At 45.0% G+C, this 15,575-nt stretch overlaps 1 protein-coding gene across 2 annotated transcripts in view; it reads left to right on the top strand.

Annotated features, from left to right (window-relative positions):
* Positions 1 to 14,390: 14,390 nt before the first annotated feature.
* The window catches only part of trhr2 (thyrotropin releasing hormone receptor 2), a 44,922-nt gene continuing 43,737 nt past the window's right edge, over positions 14,391 to 15,575 (top strand). For both annotated transcript variants that reach the window (XM_034177135.1, XM_034177134.1), the window contains exon 1: positions 14,391 to 14,957. In XM_034177135.1, coding sequence (XP_034033026.1) covers positions 14,575 to 14,957 — 383 coding nt within the window. In that variant the 5' untranslated portion in view covers positions 14,391 to 14,574. The remainder of the gene's footprint in view (positions 14,958 to 15,575) is intronic.

Raw genomic sequence — 15,575 nt, 5'->3', positions numbered from 1 at the left:
TCCAAATGGATCATTTTGCAACCTGTGGTCATTTTTTAACCACTAATAGTGACAATTTGATACCACTTCTTATTAATACAGTCGAAAATTTTAAAAATTATGAATACAAATATCAAAACGAAAACAGAATGGGTGTAATGTGCGTCCCCTCTTTTGGTGGTTACTGCAATGTCTTTCAAATCTGCATATTTTGTGGATCTTTGCACACAATCTGGTTCAAGCCTTCAGAACATTTCCTGAAACTATTCCATCTAGCAACCACTAGATGGCAGCAGTGGCAGTGCGCCAAATTGTGATTGAAGTAGACTGGAGATTTATTTATTCACTATAAAATACATGTTATGAATGCTCCAAAAAAAAAAAAAAAAAAAAAAAAGTTTGGCTCGTTGGTGTCAAATCAAATGTTTTAACTTAATGTTTTACTCGTCTGTGTTTACTGGATGTAATAGAAATCGTAAGGGCTTCAGTAATTAACATTTTTGAACCAGTTTCCAAATTTTCAGCTATAGATTATTTATAATTGACGATAATTTCAAGAACAACGAGCTTAAGTCAAAAAACTGTGAATCAGTGTTTGTAATTCAGTTTCCACAAACCTCCAGCTTGACTAGACGAAGGGGAAAAAACGGTTTGAATTCGTAAATGAATTGTTATTTTTTTTGTCGATTCACTGGCGCGCGGAGCGCAGTGGATGAAATGGTCAGCACGTGTCAAGTGACTGTGAAGACAGTGAAACAATTTCCTACGAACCTTCAAAATAAAACAAATGTGATGCTAATGGACGGTTCCAAAGTGTTAACCTGCACACCTGCATCATGTTTCTATTGTACAGGGACAATATCTGAGCAAAATAGAATCAAAATGGTCAAGGTTAAAACACAAGCTTGTACCACGCAACACTTTCTGTTTAAAAAACTGTTTTTTTTTCTCTTTTTTACAGTGTGCTGCAGAGGATGTGCAATATCCAATTTGAATAAAATCCTCAAATAAAAATAAGAAAAAAAAAATTATTTTAAATCGTTTTAAAAATGTCCAAATCCTCCAATTTCAGCTTTGAGTATAGTATTTTCTGTTTTCTTTGCTCCTCTCTGACTGTAAACTGAATATTTTTAGGTTGTGGATAAAAGAGAACATTTGAGGATGTCATTTTTGGCTTTGGGAAATGCCATGGTTCTCGACCGGAAAAAGGTGCTTTGCCCTCTTCAGGTCGGTGGAGTGTCCTTGCCTCAAGTGGAGGAGTTTAAGTATCTCGGGGTCTTGTTTACGAGTGAGGGACGGATGGAGTGTGAGATCGATAGACGGATCGGTGCAGCATCTGCAGTGATGCGGTCGCTGTATCGGACCGTCATGGTGAAGAGAGAGCTGAGTAGGGGGGCAAAGCTCTTGATTTACCGATCGATCCACATTCTGATCCTCACCTATGGTCATGAGATTTGGCTCATGATCGAAAGAACGAGATTGCGAGTACAAGCGGCCGAGATGAGTTTCCTCCGCAGGGTGGCTGGGCGCTCCCTTGGAGATAGGGTGAGGAGCTCGGTCACTCGGGAGGAGTTCAGAGTCGAGCCGCTGCTCTTCCACATCGAAACGAGTCAGTTGAGGTGGCTCGGGCATCTCTTCCAGATGCCCCCTGGACGCCTCGTTGGAGAAGTGTTCCAGGCACGTTCCATTCGGAGGAGGCCCTGGGGAAGACCCAGGACACGCTGGAGGGACTACATCTCTCGGCTGGCTTGGGAACACCTTGGGGTTCCCCCGGAGGAGCTGGGGGAGGTGTGTGTGGATCGGGAGGTCTGGGTGGCTTTGCTTGAGCTGCTGCCCCCGCGACCCGACTCCGGATAAAGCGGAAGAAAATGGATATATATATATATATATATATATATATATATATATATATATATATATATATATATATATATATATATATATATATATATATATATATATACAAGGTCTGTCCGTAAAGTATAGGTCCTTTTTATTTTTTTCAAAAACTATATGGACTTCATTCATATGTTTTTACGTCACACATGCTTGAACCCTCGTGCGCATGCGTGAGTTTCTCCACGCCTGTCGGTGACGTCATTCGCCTGTGAGCACTCCTTGTGGGAGGAGTCGTCCAGCCCCTCGTCGGAATTCCTTTGTCTGAGAAGTTGCTGAGAGACTGGCGCTTTGTTTGATCAAAATTTTTTCTAAACCTGTGAGACACATCGAAGTGGACATGGTTCGAAAAATTAAGCTGGTCTTCAGTGAAAATTTTAACAGCTGATGAGAGATTTTGAGGTGATTCTGTCGCTTTAAGGACTTTTCGCGGTGCGAGACGTTAATGAAAGACGTGCGGGCGGATTGCAGCGTCGGGACGCAGCCGCCGCGACGCTCCGCCACTGGAAAAACACCTCTGCTGGAAGCCTTAAGGACAAGTTGGAACATCTCCAGCTGATAAACAATTTCTCATATACTCACTCCACTGAAAGCCATCAAAAGCCAACTGGATTTTAACAAATGGTTATCAACACGGAGGTGTTTTTCCTGTGCCGCCGCACCGCGTCGGCTGCGTCCCGACGCGCGGACCCGTCCGCACGTCTTTCATTAAAAAAATCTCCTTTAACAGTGGAATATCCGAATAAAATGCTGAAACCGACTTCTTCTGAAACGTCTCTGTTCTCTCACGACGTCCTGGATCAACAGAGCCTGAAATGTGGAGGTTTTAAGCTTGAAACAGGCTGATGACGCTGCCTGAGAGCGCTGCACGACGTCTCGCACCGCGAAAAGTCCTTAAAGCGACAGAATCACCTCAAAATCTCTCATCAGCTGTTAAAATTTTCACTGAAAACCAGCTTAATTTTTCGAACCGTGTCCACTTCGATGTGTCTCACAGGTTTAGAAAAAACTTTGATCAAACAAAGCGCCAGTCTCTCAGCAACTTCTCAGACAAAGGAATTCCGACGAGGGGCTGGACGACTCCTCCCACAAGGAGTGCTCACAGGCGAATGACGTCACCGACAGGCGTGGAAAAACTCACGCATGCGCACGAGGGTTCAAGCATGTGTGACGTAAAAACATATGAATGAAATCCATATAGTTTTTGAAAAAAATAAAAAGGACCTATACTTTACGGACAGCCCTCGTATATATATATATATATATATATATATATATATATATATATACACACACACACACACACACACACACACACACACACACACACACACACACACACACACACACACACACACACACACAGTACAGTATTTTCTGTTTTCTTTGCTCCTCTCTAACTGTAAACTGAATTTTTTGGCTTTGGGACATACTCATAGTCATTTATATATATATATATATATATAATTTTCATCACACACAGGGTTAGCGCTTTTATTTTGAAGGTGCATTGGGCTTTTTTTTTTTTTTTGACTGTGTGTGCACGTAAAGCTTGACGGAGCTCAGTTAAGCGTTCATGCCGTGTGTGCTGTGCAGAATCGGTCCAATCGTCACGCGCGGATGACGCGCTGAGTTACACGCGCACTGCGAGAAGACTCCGGAGGAAACTGCAAAGACTTACAAGGTAAAGATTTAGATTTTCTACGTCAAAGTACACGGATTATAAGTTTCCACCTGCCACTCAAAAGACGAAAAATAGTGAAAATATGTCGATGTGACGTCATTAAACATGATGTGAAATAGAACATTTTCAATTTATCACATAAATCGGAGAGAAGACACTTGGAATCAGGGAATAAAGAGGGAAAAAGATTTCTCACCATTCTAATTCTAACAACGTGTTTGGACACTGATTATTTTTTTCTGTCAAACTGTCTGTCAGACGTCATAAAGCAAACTCTCAGCTTTCATTTTACGGGCATTACAAATCAGGAATTGCACCAATTTTTTGTCTTTATATTCCACGTTTTATTGGACAAAAAGTACCTGGACAATCGTCTGAAGCGCGATTTCTCAGTTAGATATACATTCTCAATATTTGTCAAGTCTTCCGAGTTAAGCGTGATAGTATATCGTATACGTTCTTAATAATTCCAAACGTGGTCAAGTCTCTAGTCCAGTATTACTTTCTTCACTGGTATATTTGTTTATTTATTGGTGTTTTAAAGACTGTGTTGTATAGGTTCAATTTGTAATTATCTTTGAGCCTAATTAATTTAAAGTTCTTTTTAAATTAATTCATTATTTGTGGGTTTTTTATTTTTTTGTTTGTTTGTTTTTTTACTTTTTCTTTTTGCCATTTTTTTCAAGGACCACATTGGAAAAAAAGAGTTGTTAATGTTTTGAGTGTAATCCTCAATTAATTCTTTTTTAAATAAACTCAATCAATAAATAAATCAATGAAAATATGCAAATAACACACATTTCGGTACCAAATAGTGCAGATGAAAACTGTCCCATTACCTTTGGTTCCTAAGAATTGCCGCCATTCCAACAGTTTGTCTGATTTGAATGTAGTCAGCGTTAAGTCAAAGCCGAGAGTCTGTGCTCATGTTTTTTTTGTTTTTGTTTTTTGAACAGTAACACACACAGCTAATAGATATCATACCAGTTGTGGTGGGAGCAACAGGGCTTATGAAGAAGAACCTGAATAAATACCTCGGGGCAATCCCTGGTCACCCAAGTTCCCATGAGGTGCAGATATCCACAATTAAGGGAACGGTCACCATCTTGAAGAGAGCCCTCGTCTACAATGGCAGTAATGTTTAGGATGCAACTATAGACCCCGGGTTTGGGGCCCATTGCACTCTGTAAAAAAAAGAAATCTAAGAGAAATAAACTAAATAATGAAGACATTTTAAATAATCTGTCAATGTGGCACCACAGGGGCTTAGTGGTTTGCACTGCTGCCTCATATCCAGAATGCCCCAGGTTCGTTTCTGACCTGGTCCTTTCTGTGTGGAGTATTCATGTTGCTCTGGCTAACTTCCACTTCCAAAGACACCCAGTTTGGGTGAATTTGTGACTTGATATTGACTGCAGGTATGAGTGTGAATGTTTCTATGGGTCAGCTCTGCGATTGGCTGGTGTCCTGTCCAGAGTGAACCCTACCTAACAGGAAGACAGAGGTTGGGAATGAGAGGAACAGTTGTAGCCTGTAAACCAGTATTGACCAGAATGTCTGCTATTTATATTGTGTATTTATATTGCAAACTGTTTTTCTTTTTTACTTTCACTTTTGACACTCTGTGTGCTTCTTACCCTGTGTGCTGCAATACAATGCTGCTGGAACCCCAATGTCCCTGAGGGAGACTTCCCAAGGGATCAGTAAAGTTCTATCTAATCTAATCTAAACTAATCTAATCTACCTCAGCCACTGACTGCTCCAGCCTTCCTCCCACCCACTTAACCTGGAATAAGTAGGTTTAGAAAGTGAATGAATGAATCTGTCAGTGTCCATATATACTCACTCACTCTCATCACTCATCTTCAACCGCTTTTCCGGGTTCGGGTCGCGGGGGCAACAGCTCCAGCAGGGGACCCCAGACTTCCCTTTCCCGTGCCACATTGACCACCTCTGACTGGGGGATCCCGAGGCGTTCCCAGGACAGTGTGGAGATGTAATCTCTCCACCTAGTCCTGGGTCTTCCCCGGGGTCTCCTCTCAGATGGACATGCCTGGAACACCTCCCTTGGGAGGCGCCCAGGAGGCATCCTTACCAGATGCCCGAACCACTTCAGCTGGTTCCTTTTAACGTGAAGGAGCAGCGACTCTACTCCGAGCCTCCCACGGATGACCGAACTTCTCACCCTATCTCAAAGGGAGACACCAGCCACCCTCCTGAGGAAGCCCATTTCGGCCGCTTGTACCCGCGATCTAGTTCTTTTGGTCATGACCCAACACTCATGACCATAGGTGAGAGTAGGAATGAAGATTGACCAGTAGATTGAGAGTTTCGCCTTTTGGGTCAGCTCCCTTTTTGTCACAACAGTATGGTAGAGCGAATGCAATACCATCCCTGCTGCACCAATTCTCCAGCCAAATTCACGCTCCATTGTCCCTTCACTCGTGAACAAGACCCCGAGGTACTTGAACTCCTTCACTTGGGGCAAGGCTGTATTCCCTACCCAGAGTAAGTAATCCATCGGTTTCCTGCTGAGAACCATGGCCTCAGATTTAGAGGTGCTGATCCTCATCCCAACCACTTCACACTCGGCTGCGAACTGATCCAGTGAGTCTTGGAGGTCACCCCCCGATGAAGCCAACAGGACCACATCATCTGCAAAAAGCAGTGATGAGATCCTGAGCCCACCAAACCGGAAACCCTCCTCCCCCTGACAACACCTCGATATTCTGTCCATGAATATCACAAACAGGATTGGTGACAAGGCGCATCCCTGACGGAGGCCATCCTCCACCGGAAAGGAGTCCGACTTACTGCCGAGCACCCGAACACAGCTCTCGCTTTGCGAGTACAGAGATTGGATGGCCCTGAGAAGGGACCCCCTCACTCCATACTCCCGCAGCACCTCCCACAGTATCTCCTGGGGTTCCCGGTCATACGCCTTCTCCAAGTCTACAAAACACATGTAGACTGGGAGGGCATACTCCCAGGCACCCTTCAGGATCCTTGTGAGAGTAAAGAGCTGGTCGGTTGTTTCATGACCAGGACGGAACCCACATTGTTCCTCTTCAATCAGAGGTTCGACTATCGGCCGAACCCTCCTTTCCAGCACCCTGGAGTAGACTTTACCAGGGAGGCTGAGTAGTGTGATGCCCCTGTAGTTGGCACACACTCTCTGGTCCCCCTTTTTAAATATGGGGACCACCACCCCAGTTTGCCACTCCTTAGGCACTGTCTCAGACCTCAACACAATGTTGAAGAGACGTCTCATCCAAGACGTCTCTCCACACCCAGAGCCTTCAGCATTTCTGGACAGATCTCATCAACCCCTGGGGCCTTGTCACTGCAGAGTTGTTTGACTACCTCAGTGACTTCCACCAGGGAAATTGATGAAAATCCTCCATCAGCTTCCAGCTCTGCCCCTACTATAGAGGGCGCTCCAGTCTGATGCAGGAGTTCCTCAAAGTGTTCCTTGCCAGATTACATCCTCAGTTGAGGTCAACAGAGTCCCATCCTTACTGTAGACAGCTTGGATGGTTCCCCATTTCCCCTCCTGAGGTGCCTCACGGTCTGCCAGAAGCACCTTGATGCCAACTGAAAGTCCTTCTCCATGGTTGCTCCGAACTCCTCCCACACCCGCTGCTTTGCCTCCCCCACAGCAGAGGCTGCTGCCATTCGGGCCTGTCAGTACCTTGCAACTGCTTCTGGAGTCCTCTGAGATAACATATCCCGGAAGGACTCATTCTTCAGTCGGACGGCTTCCCTGACCACCGGTGTCCACCACGGTGTTCGAGAGTTGCCTCCCCTTGAGGCACCTATGACCTTCAGGCCACAGCTCCCCGCTGCAGCTTCAGCAATGGAAGCTTTGAACATTGCCCATTCTGGTTCAATGCCCCCAACCTCCACAGGGATGTTAGAGAAGCTCTGCCGGGGCTGTGAGTTGAAGATCTGTCGGACAGTGGGCTCCTCCAGACGTTCCCAGTTCACCCGCACTATCTGTTTGGGCTTACCAGGTCTGTTCAAAGTCCTCCCCCACCCTCTGATCCAACTCACCACCAGATGATGATCAGTTGACAGCTCTGCCCCTCTCTTCACCAGAACACGTGGCCTCAAATCAGTTGATATGATCACAAAATCGATCATCGATCTTCGGCCTAGGGTGCTCTGGTACCATGTACACTTATGAGCATCCTTATGTTCGAACGTGGTGTTTCTTATGGACAGTCCGTGACAAACACAGAAGTCCAATAACAAACAACCATTCTGGTTTAGATCAGGGAGGCCGTTCCTCCCAATCACACCACTCCAGGTGTCTCTGTCATTGCCCACGTACGCATTGAAGTCCCTCAGCAGAACAATGGAGTTCCCCACCGAAGCCCCATACAGGACTCCATTCAGGGACTCCAAGGAGGCTGAATACTCAGAAATGCTGTTCAGTGCATATGCACAAGCAACAGTCAGAGCTTCACCCACGCCACCCAAAGACGCAGGGAGGTGACCCTCTCGACTACTGGAGTAAACCCCAATGTAGCGGCGCTCATCCGGGGACTCGTGAGTATCCCCACACCCGCTTAGCCACATTGTTGATATGCTCAGCCACACTGTTGGTATGCTCAGCCACACTGTTGGTATGCTCAGCCACACTGCTGACATGCTCAGCCACATTGTTGATATGCTCAGCCAAACTGTTGATATGCTCAGCCACACTGTTGACATGCTCAGCCACATTGTTGATATGCTCAGCTACATTGTTGACATGCTCAGCCACATTGTTGATATGCTCAGCTACATTGTTGACATGCTCAGCCACATTGTTGATATGCTCAGCCACATTGTTGATATGCTTAGACACACTGTTGATAGGCTCAGCCACACTGGTGAAATGCTTAGCCACACTGCTAACATGCTCAGCCACACTGTTGATATGCTCATCCACATTGTTAACATGCTCAGCCACACTGTTGATAGGCTCATCCGGGGACTCGTGAGTATCCCCACACCCGCTTAGCCACATTGTTGATATGCTCAGCCACGCTGTTGGTATGCTCAGCCACACTGTTGGTATGCTCAGCCACACTGCTGACATGCTCAGCCACATTGTTGATATGCTCAGCCACACTGTTGATATGCTCAGCCACACTGTTGACATGCTCAGCCACACTGCTGACATGCTCAGCCACATTGTTGATATGCTCAGCCACATTGTTGATATGCTTAGACACACTGTTGATAGGCTCAGCCACACTGGTGACATGCTTAGCCACACTGCTGACATGCTCAGCCACACTGTTGATAGGCTCACCCACATTGTTGATATGCTCAGCCACATTGTTGACATACTCAGCCACATTGTTGATATGCTCACCCACATTGTTGATATGCTCAGCCACATTGTTGACATACTCAGCCACATTGTTGATATGCTCAGCCACACTGTTGACATGCTCAGCCACACTGCTGACATGCTCAGCCACATTGTTGATATGCTCAGCCACATTGTTGATATGCTCAGCCACATTGTTGATATGCTCAACCACACTGTTGATATGCTCAGCCACACTGTTGATAGGTTAACCCACACTGCTGACATGCTCAGCCACACTGTTGATATGCTCAGCCACACTGCTGACATGCTCAGCCACACTGTTGATAGGCTCAGCTACACTGCTGACATGCTCAGCCACACTGTTGACATACTCAGCCACGCTGTTGATATGCTCAGTCACACTGTTGACGTGCTCAGCCACACTGTTGATAGGCTCAGCCACACTGTTGACATGCTCAGCCACACTGTTGATAGGCTCAGCTACACTGCTGACATGCTCAGCCACATTGTTGACATACTCAGCCACATTGTTGATATGCTCAGCCACACTGCTGACATGCTCAGCCTCACTGTTGATATGCTCAGCCACATTGTTGATATGCTTACCCACATTGTTGATATGCTCATCCACATTGTTAACATGCTCAGCCACACTGTTGATAGGCTCATCCACATTGTTGACATACTCAGCCACATTGTTGATATGCTCAGCCACACTGTTGACATGCTCAGCCACACTGCTGACATGCTCAGCCACATTGTTGATATGCTCAGCCACATTGTTGATATGCTTAGACACACTGTTGATATGCATAGCCACACTGCTGACATGCTCAGCCACATTGTTGATATGCTCAGCCACATTGTTGATATGCTCAGCTGCACTGTTGACATACTCAGCCACACTGTTGACATGCTCAGCCAACCTGCTGACATGCTCAGCCACATTGTTGATATGCTCACCCACATTGTTGATATGCTCAGCTGCACTGTTGACATGCTCAGCCACACTGTTGATATGCTCAGCCACACTGGTGATATGCTCAGCCACATTGTTGATATGCTTACCCACATTGTTGATATGCTCATCCACATTGTTAACATGCTCAGCCACACTGTTGATAGGCTCACCCACATTGTTGACATACTCAGCCACATTGTTGATATGCTCAGCCACACTGTTGACATGCTCAGCCACACTGCTGACATGCTCAGCCACATTGTTGATATGCTCAGCCACATTGTTGATATGCTTAGACACACTGTTGATACGCTCAGCCACACTGGTGACATGCTCAGCCACATTGTTGATATGCTCAGCCACATTGTTGATATGCTTAGACACACTGTTGATACGCTCAGCCACACTGGTGACATGCTCAGCCACGTGTTGATATGCATAGCCACACTGCTGACATGCTCAGCCACATTGTTGATATGCTCAGCCACATTGTTGATATGCTCAGCTGCACTGTTGACATACTCAGCCACACTGTTGATATGCTCAGCCACACTGCTGACATGCTCAGCCACACTGTTGACATGCTCAGCCAACCTGCTGACATGCTCAGCCACATTGTTGATATGCTCACCCACATTGTTGATATGCTCAGCTGCACTGTTGACATGCTCAGCCACACTGTTGATATGCTCAGCCACACTGCTGACATGCTCAGCCACACTGTTGACATGCTCAGCCACATTGTTGACATGCTCAGCCACACTGTTGACATGCTCAGCCACATTGCTGACATACTCAGCCACATTGTTGATATGCTCAGCCACATTGTTGACATGCTCAGCCACACTGTTGATATGCTCAGCCACATTGTTGACATACTCAGCCACATTGTTGACATGCTCACCCACATTGTTGACATACTCAGCCACACTGTTGATATGCTCAGCCACATTGCTGACATGCTCAGCCACACTGTTGATATGCTCAGCCACATTGTTGACATGCTCAGCCACACTGTTGACATGCTCAGCCACATTGTTGATATGCTCAGCCACATTGTTGACATACTCAGCCACATTGTTGATATGCTCAGCCACATTGTTGACATGCTCAGCCACACTGTTGATATGCTCAGCCACATTGTTGACATACTCAGCCACATTGTTGACATGCTCACCCACATTGTTGACATACTCAGCCACACTGTTGATATGCTCAGCCACATTGCTGACATGCTCAGCCACACTGTTGATATGCTCAGCCACATTGTTGACATGCTCAGCCACACTGTTGACATGCTCAGCCACATTGTTGATATGCTCAGCCACATTGTTGACATACTCAGCCACATTGTTGATATGCTCACCCACATTGCTGACATACTCAGCCACACTGTTGATATGCTCAGCCACACTGTTGACATGCTCAGCCACATTGTTGATATGCTCAGCCACATTGTTGACATGCTCAGCCACACTGTTGATATGCTCAGCCACATTGCTGACATGCTCAGCCACATTGTTGATATGCTCAGCCACATTGTTGACATGCTCAGCCACATTGTTGATATGCTCACCCACATTGTTGACATACTCAGCCACACTGTTGATATGCTCAGCCACATTGTTGCCATACTCAACCACATTGTTGACATGCTCAGCCACATTGTTGATAGGCTCAGCCACACTGTTGATATGCTCAGCCACACTGTTGATATGCTTACCCACATTGTTGATATGCTCGCCACGCTGTTGATATGCTCAGCCACACTGTTGCCATACTCAACCACATTGTTGACATGCTCAGCCACATTGTTGATAGGCTCAGCCACATTGTTGATATACTCAGCCACACTGTTGATATGCTCAGCCACACTGTTGATATGCTCAGCCACACTGTTGATATGCTTACCCACATTGTTGATAGGCTCAGCCACATTGTTGATATACTCAGCCACACTGTTGATATACTCAGCCACACTGTTGATATGCTTACCCACATTGTTGATATACTCAGCCACACTGTTGATATGCTTACCCACATTGTTGATATACTCAGCCACACTGTTGATATACTCAGCCACACTGTTGATATGCTCAGCCACACTGTTGATATGCTCAGCCACACTGTTGATATGCTCAGCCACACTGTTGATATGCTTACCCACACTGTTGATATGCTCAGCCACACTGTTGATATGCTTACCCACATTGTTGATATGCTCAGCCACACTGTTGATATGCTCAGCCACACTGTTGATATGCTTACCCACACTGTTGATATGCTCAGCCACACTGTTGATATGCTCAGCCACACTGTTGATATGCTTACCCACACTGTTGATATACTCAGCCACACTGTTGATATGCTCAGCCACACTGTTGATATGCTTACCCACACTGTTGATATGCTCAGCCACACTGTTGATATGCTCAGCCACACTGTTGATATGCTTACCCACACTGTTGATATACTCAGCCACACTGTTGATATGCTCAGCCACACTGTTGATATGCTCAGCCACACTGTTGATATGCTTACCCACACTGTTGATATGCTCAGCCACACTGTTGATATGCTTACCCACACTGTTGATATACTCAGCCACACTGTTGATATGCTTACCCACACTGTTGATATACTCAGCCACACTGTTGATATGCTCAGCCACACTGTTGATATGCTCAGCCACACTGTTGATATGCTTACCCACACTGTTGATATGCTCAGCCACACTGTTGATATGCTTACCCACATTGGTGATATGCTGAGACACATCATTGCTATGCTCATGTGTCATGGTGTTGATATGCTCACGCATATGACTGTGATCCAGACATCCAAGCTTTCAGATGTATGGCGGGTGGCCTGCTAATGGTAAAAATGCATGCATGTTGACATGCTCAGCCACATTGTTGACATAAAATAAGTTGCTTCCTTTTTCATTTGAGGTGTTAATACTGTAGCAGTGCATGTACTGGATGTACATGCACAGTTAGCGAAGCTCTTCCCTCTGACCATATCATCAGAATCATGCACAGCATCAGCTCGAGTGAGTTGTTGGTTTGGGTGTAATGGACATCTGATTGTTGGCAGTATAGTGGAACTAAATTAGTTTTCATTTCATGTCCACTTCAATTTATTAGAGGCAGCCCTCAGGGGGGAGGCCCAGGATGTGTGTGTCCTCCCCCCAATAACTGATGAGCAAAAGAAGCAACAGATGCCAAGTGGTACCAATTGGTTCATTCAGTGTAAACAGAATTCAACACTGCAAAACAAATTTCTTATAAAACGTGTCAGCGACGTTGTGCTCTCATAATCCCGTAATCTTTTCCAGCAGAAACCTGTTCAATTGGAAACTGGAAAGATGTTCATTAGTGTGTAATCACCAGACTAAAGCAGCACAGTGCTAAAAAAATATATTTGAATATTTCCTTACTGCATGTTTTATCTGTATGTTCTCACCCCAAATTAAACTGTTTCTTCACATTCTGTTTTTGAACCAGACCCCCCCCCCCCCCCCCCCAAAAAAAAAATTCTGGGATTTCTGTTTGAAGCCAAGAATCAACCTTTTCACCACATTTAATGAAAAATAATTCCAGTGGCTTTTTAATGTTTCTGCTTAATCCAACAAATGGACGAGTGGAAGCCTCCTTAAAGTGATGGTTCTCATACAGAATGTGGTGCAGCTTGTGCAGAAGTGCACTAGGAGGCATCAGAAGTTCATACTGAGAATATTCATAAAGTCTCTGTGTGTTTTGTGTGTCACAAGATATGAAGTTAGTTGTCTTACAGCCTGGGTGCAGTGTTAAGTCTTGTTTGTTCATGAGGCAACAGTGCAAATCTGATTCTCAAAATCAAAATCATAGGTTGGGGGGTGGGGGGGGTGGGTGTTGAGGTGGGGGATGACGTTGTTCAATAAGCCACTAGATTTATTTCGGACTTAATTCGTGTAATATTACAATGTGTACTATTACATCATTTGATGAGTTGGTGTAATGCACAAAATTTTGTGAAAATCAAAAGTAAAGCTCATTGGGGGGGGGGGGGGGGGGGCAGTGTCCCTCCTCTGGTCCTCCACATCCGCCACCTATGATCCGAATGTTTAAAATAAAAAAATAAATAAAGCTTCGTGTTTTAATGTGCTGAAAGTGCTATTTGAGTGTATCAATTTTGTTCATTGTTGCCTCTCTTAGTAACTCTCTAACAGTAACTCCAACAGTGTTAACTGAGCTTAAAGATGTATTCAAAAGCACATTCAGTTTTTCACTACAGCTACAGCCAAACCTCTAGATTCCTAATTTTATTGTATAACACAAAAAATAACATTGAAATGTTTCCAGGATTTTAAATTACGACAAACACTGAAGGTGTGAGGAGGTCTAAAATGTACCCAACCTGTTCTAGCTCCAGCTGGAAATGTAGATTATAGTTTCAAATGTTATCAGAATGCATGTTTCCTGTTTGTCCTTTTCTATTTGTAGGTATAAATTGGAGCATTTGTGGTGTTTCTGGAACAGACTCACAACAGACTGAAGGCAGCGTGAAGTGGATGTAGAGGGTAAGAGAAGAAAAGTGCAACGGTGGTTCAATTGAAGTGGATGAAATTAAGAAAAAAAATTATGTAAAACACCTGATCATGTTGCTTGCCTTGAATCAAGAGGTAACCAATCACAGCCATTGATTATGTAATGTTTACAGCATCAAAAAGGCAAACAGTTAGCAGACATGACCGACAATGTGAGCTCCAGGATGGACATGCCGACGAACATCTCTCTGAGTCCCACCTTCACTGTTGCTGAATCTCTGGAGTACAAGACCGTGTCGGTGTTCCTGGTCCTGCTGGTGTGTGGCGTGGGCATCGTGGGGAACATTATGGTGGTCCTGGTGGTTCTCACTGCCCGCTACATGAGGACACCAACCAACTGTTACCTGGTCAGTCTGGCCATCGCTGATTTGACGGTTCTTGTGGCGGCAGGTTTGCCTAATATCTCAGACAGCTTGACGGGCACGTGGGTGTTTGGCCATGCTGGCTGCCTCGGTATCACCTACCTGCAGTACCTGGGCATCAATGTGTCCTCCTGTTCCATTACCGCCTTCACTGTGGAGCGGTGAGTACCCATCACATGACACGTCGCCATTTAATCGAATGGGAAAATGTGTTCACGTATTTGATTGGTACTGTATAGATCAATGTAGATATATGTATAAAATGATGTATATTTATATGTATGTGTATTAGCACTGGGTGATTAAACTTATTTTGATTTTAATTTCCTTTTTTAGCTATCGGTGACTACAAAAATGACATATTTGAGATAAAATGATTATTTTGCGGCATTCCATTTGGCAGTGATGCTCTCCTTTTTCCATGTATGATAAATCGAGTGCACCCATGCACATTTGCTCCTTTCTAAAAGGCCAAACATATTCTCACTGTGTCACCCAGTGCATGTGAGTGGAGTCATCCATGAGGGGACCGTGCATCCAGAGAATATTCACAGCGCTTCAGTTTTTTCCACATTTTGTTATGTTACAGCCTTATTCCAAAATGGAGTAAATTTTTTTTTTCCCCCTCAAAATTCTACTCACAACTCAGCCACATGGGGTGTGCAGCCAGTACATTCTGAGTGCTGGTCCCAAGCCCGGATAAATGAGGAGGGTTGCGTCAGGAAGGGCATCCGGCGTAAAACAAGCCAACCGAACTATGCAGACTCAGAATCGAATTC

This window comes from Thalassophryne amazonica, chromosome 8 (assembly GCF_902500255.1).
Source record: "Thalassophryne amazonica chromosome 8, fThaAma1.1, whole genome shotgun sequence".
Classification (NCBI taxonomy): domain Eukaryota; kingdom Metazoa; phylum Chordata; class Actinopteri; order Batrachoidiformes; family Batrachoididae; genus Thalassophryne; species Thalassophryne amazonica.
This window is presented reverse-complemented; position numbering and strand designations above follow the sequence as displayed.